The sequence below is a fragment of the Panthera onca genome, chromosome C1 (assembly GCF_046562875.1).
Source record: "Panthera onca isolate mPanOnc1 chromosome C1, mPanOnc1 haplotype 2, whole genome shotgun sequence".
NCBI classification, from domain to species: Eukaryota; Metazoa; Chordata; class Mammalia; order Carnivora; family Felidae; genus Panthera; species Panthera onca.
Genome location: NC_138346.1, coordinates 200,642,383 through 200,647,191, shown reverse-complemented (window position 1 = coordinate 200,647,191; position 4,809 = coordinate 200,642,383). Strand labels below are relative to the sequence as shown.

The following is a 4,809-nucleotide window of genomic DNA, read 5'->3' as shown; positions in this document are numbered from 1 at the left end:
GTGGCTGCTTCACATGTCTCACGTGTCATCATTTTATCACTGGCTTGGGGTTGATAATATCTGCTCTTTGGTTTCTCTCTTCAAAAGGACATATGTGGGGGCACGTGAGTGGCTCAGTCGGTTAAGCGTCCGACTTTGGCTCAGGTCATGATCACAGTTCGTGAGTTCAAGTCCCATGTCGGGCTCTGTGCTGACAGCTCAAAGCCTGGAGCCTGCTTTGGATTCTGTGTCTCCCTCTGTCTGCCCCTCGGCCACTTGCACTCTGTCTCTTGCATTGTCTCAAAAATAAACATTTAAAAAAAAATTAAAAAAAAAAAAAAGGACATATGTGGAATGGAAAAAAACTTGGGGAGGGTAGGTACAGTGCAGTGGTCCAGGGCCCAGGCCTATTTCTGGCTGCTTGAACACAAATCCTGGTCCCCCCCACTCTCCAGCAGGGTGACTGGGCCAGGCAGCTCACTCATCGACGCCTGAGTGTGTCTGTTAGATGTTGATTGTAGCAGTACCTGCCTCATAGAGTTGTGAGGATTTAACATGGTGCCAGCACTCAGTAAACACTCAGAATTGCTAGCTGTATTCTACTGTTTGAATATGAGTTGTTGTGGTTACTTTGTTTGCAGTGAGCCCTGTTCCCTTAATCCTCCTAGCAGAGTATCAAACTAATTACCCTCTGGTGTCTTCTGCAGAGGATGTGGATCCCTCAGTTGGTCGCTTCCGGAACATGGTGCAGACTGCAGTGGTCCCGGTCAAGGTAGGAAGCACATTGTAACACTGTTCGGAATGCCATACAGTCTGGTTTAAAAACCCACTCTTTTGGGGTGCCTGGTAGGCTCAGTCAGTCAGCATGCAACTCTTGATCTTGGGGTTGTAGGTTTGAGCCCCACGTTGGGTATAGAGATTACTTTAAAATCTTTAAAGAAAAAAATGAAAATAAAAAATAAAACCCCACTCTTTTATGTGTAGGTAAGTGTTAAATGTGTGCTTAATTAAAATTGTTTTTTAATGTTCATTCATGTATTTTGAGAGAGAGACTGTGCGTGTGTAAGCAGGGGAGGGGCAGAGGGAGGGGGGAGAGAGAGAATCACAAGCAGTCTCCGTGCTGTCAGCACAGAGACTGATGCGAGGCTCGATCCCACAATCATGAGATCATGACCTGAGCTGAAACCAAGAGCCGGACACTTAACGCACTGAGCCACTCGGGCGCCCTGTGTGTGCTTAATTTTAAAACACATTCTTTGTTCCTCTGTTTTTTCATGCTGTAGAAAGACTTTCACCCCACCTGAATCTAGGGGATCCTGGAGTGCCATAGAAAGGCTGCAGGCGACTGGCCAGCTGGATGCTGTGTATAAATTCTGATGTGATGGGAGCCTATAAATTTACCTCCAGCAGGGTGCAGAGAGGCCCACTTTTCTTTAGCCTTGCCCTTCTGGCTTGAAGTCAGCTATTAGGGGAGGAGGAACATTGTCGCGTTTCTGCATGGCACCTCCAGCTTGGCCGTGCCTTTGTCTTGTGGTTGAGAATGGTGCAGATAGGAAAGCCAGCCCAGATCAGGATTAGGTTGAAAGATCAGGTATGTTGAAGAACCAAGAGGTGGAAGTTACAGAGATGTTCTAATTGCTCAACATGTGGAGCAACTACGTGGCAGCTGGGACTGTCCATAGGGGCAAGTGACCCCTTGAAATAGTGAGACCTGTCAACAGAGATATTCAAAAAGTGATTGGAAGATGCTGGTCACAGATGCTATAGAAAGTTTTATTTAAAAAACAAAACAAAAAATTAAACTTTAGATTGATAATATCTGTCAAATTTCTGGTTAGTCTTTTTTAATCCAAAAGGGTCAGAGGGTTGAGGGGGATCTTTCATGAGCATTCATAAGCCAGTGTGAAAAAGTACAAGATGACGTGTTTCTCTGTTGTCTCCATAGCATTCAGGTCACGTTTCTCCTTGAGCTCCTTCCTTCCTTCCTTCCTTCCTTCCTTCCTTCCTTCCTCCCTCCCTCCCTCCCTCCCTCCCTCTCTCCCTTCCTTCTTTCCTTCTTCTTTCCTCCCTTCCTTCCTTCCTTCCTTCCTTCCTTCCTTCCTTCCTTCCAAATGTTCTGTTATCATTAAAGTATAAAACCAGCAAGAGGAGCCTGGCTGGTTCAGTCGGTAGAGCATGATCTCGGGGTTGTAAGTTCAAGCCCCTCGTTGGGTATAGAGATTACTTTAAAAAATAAAATATAAAACCAGATGTTTTTACTTCTTTGTCAATTTTATTATGGTATAATTTACATATAAAATACATTTAAGTGTACAGTTTGAGTTTTGACAAATGTATACACCTGGGTTACCACCACCATACTCCATGTATAGCTTTGTATCACCCCAGAATGTTTACTTGTGTACTCTTGCTGTCAGTTCCCCACCCCCCCGCCCCAGCCCCAGGCACCCAGTGAACTGCTTTCTGTCACCACAGATTTGTTCTGCTCTCAGATTAATGTTTAAAAGTCGTGTGGTCAACGTGAAGATATTAACTTTTTACTTAAATACTTGTATTACTTGTTATCACCACTGTTTCCTAAAAGGGCATTTTTAAAATCAAAAAAGAGAGGGAGGGGTGTGACCTTATGACAAAGAGTAGTCACTTAAACTGGGTAAGTTTTACTTTATGAAAAGCTCACACGTCCTCATTTTTCCCAGTGCATTGTAGGATGGTGAACACTTTGTGTGGAGCAGTATTTGGGAACCATCAATGTTAGACAACCACTGTCAGGTGGTCTCTTCAAACCCTGAGATTTCAGGAGAGTGAAATAGGTTGTCTAGGAAACAAAACAAGCTAGAGGGTTAGGGGCCTTCTTCAAGTTTTCTAGGGTTGGAATAGAAAAGGCTAACTGACACCCTCTCGTGTCTTACCTCTTGTCTCCTCTGTTTCTTGTGAACCACAGAAGAAGCGGGTGGAAGGCCCTGGCTCCCTGGGCCTGGAGGAATCAGGGAGCAGGCGCATGCAGAACTTTGCATTCAGTGGAGGACTCTACGGGGGCCTGCCCCCCACGCACAGTGAAGCCGGCTCTCAGCCACACGGCATCCATGGGACAGCACTCATCGGTGGCTTGCCCATGCCATACCCGAACCTCGCCCCTGACGTGGACTTGACTCCCGTCGTGCCGTCAGCAGTGAACATGAACCCTGCACCAAATCCTGCAGTCTATAACCCCGAAGCTGTCAATGAACCCAAGAAGAAGAAATATGCAAAAGAGGCTTGGCCGGGCAAGAAGCCTACACCTTCCTTACTGATTTGATATTTTTGGTCATGGAGAAGGGTGGGATTGGGTGGGAATTGGGTGGAAGGGTGACGGGGGAGCTAATGAACTAGGGAGAAAAACTTTCCATGTGTGCGGTCTCGTCTTTCAGAATGTCTCCTGTGGCCCTAACCATGTAATGTTAAAGCTGGGGTGGGGTTGGACTATCCCATAAAGACCTGTCTTCAGAACACTATGAGTGTAGAACAGTGTTTCATATTTCCCACTAGGTAGGCTGCCCTGGCCCTTTCCCAGGCCTCTTCCATCACCACCTTTTTCTTTTCTTCCTCGTTCTGGGGTCAGTTTGATTTAAAGTCATGTGTACCCTGGGGAGAGACTCCAGGCCCTCCGGTGGCATCTAGAGCTGTGCTGATGGCAGCAGCATCACCAGCCTGTGGGTCCAGCAGCCTGGTTTCTGTTTACTGTCCCTGCAAGTCCCAGGTAGCAAAGGGTTCGCCACGGATCCCAGGTCTATCAAAAAAGGGTTTAGAATTCTTCAGTTAAGGTTTCAACTCAGAAATGTTTGCCTGGGTCACTGGTTTTGAGGTCCAATAGTTAGGCTTTTTTCTCTTTTGTCCTTTCTGTTGGAATGAGAACATTTTGATTTTCTTCATCTGTGACCAGTGCTGTAGATACAGGTGGGTAGTTTGAAACTTACGGTATTGTTTGAACTTCACTTGTTTCTCTTGTCACACCTGAGTACTCTACTTGCTGAAGTTTTTCGTTTGATTCCAGAGTACTGTCCTCTACTCTTTAAGGCATTGCTTTCCTATTCAAGTGTGTTATGAAGGCAATTTTTAAAGGATATGACCAGTTAGAGCAGCAATTCCAATTGAAAAAATTTTACTTTGCAAGTAACTGATGTCTCTAAGAGGACATTTTTAGGTGTTGGTTCAGAGGCTCTTCCCCCCCCCCCCCACCCCCTTTACTGAGAGCTCTCATAACCCAGAGCTCCAGGACTCGGCCCAGTAACAAACACAGGAGACGAAGGTAGCAAACAGTGATATGAGCTTTGTACAGAGATTTGTACATTTGTGTAATAGGCCTTTTCACGCTTTATGTGTAGCTTTTTACCTGTAACCTTTATTACATTGTAAATTAAACGTAACTTTTGTCATTCGTGCAGTCTGTGATTCGGTCGCCATCACGGATTCCCGCTGCCATCAGGGAATGTTTTGTCGGAGGTGCAGGTAGGCTTGGGAGGCGATGCTCTGGCCCTGTTTTATTACCATAAATAAAGATGCCCCCTGCCGAATGTGGAAATTCTAATTAGAGATTCCAGTCCCCAGACTGACGCCTCACTGAGCAAAGTGGGTTAAGAGGTGCCTGCTGCCCTTCATCGGGAGGCAGAACCACAGAACTGACACCGGGAGGCTGGGCTTCGGGACACTGGTCCCCGGCGGGTGTTGCCAAAGCCTGGCCGTCCTCCGGCTCTCTGGTTATAGCTGCTCACGTCGGTGCCACAGCTCAGGAAGCTAAAGTTGCATAGTTTTATAGGGGATTTCAGCCAGAGTTAGGATTGAACATACGTG

The 4,809-nt window shown here is 46.3% G+C and overlaps 1 protein-coding gene across 1 annotated transcript; it reads left to right on the top strand.

Annotated features, from left to right (window-relative positions):
* The first annotated feature begins 454 nt into the window (after window positions 1-454).
* PPP1R8 (protein phosphatase 1 regulatory subunit 8) lies at window positions 455-4,396 on the top strand. Its single transcript, XM_081796445.1, has 2 exons — window positions 455-751; window positions 2,924-4,396. The coding sequence occupies exons 1-2, from the start codon at window positions 722-724 to the stop codon at window positions 3,275-3,277; spliced, it is 384 nt and encodes a 127-aa protein (XP_081652571.1). The 5' UTR covers window positions 455-721; the 3' UTR covers window positions 3,278-4,396.
* The last annotated feature ends 413 nt before the right edge of the window (window positions 4,397-4,809 follow it).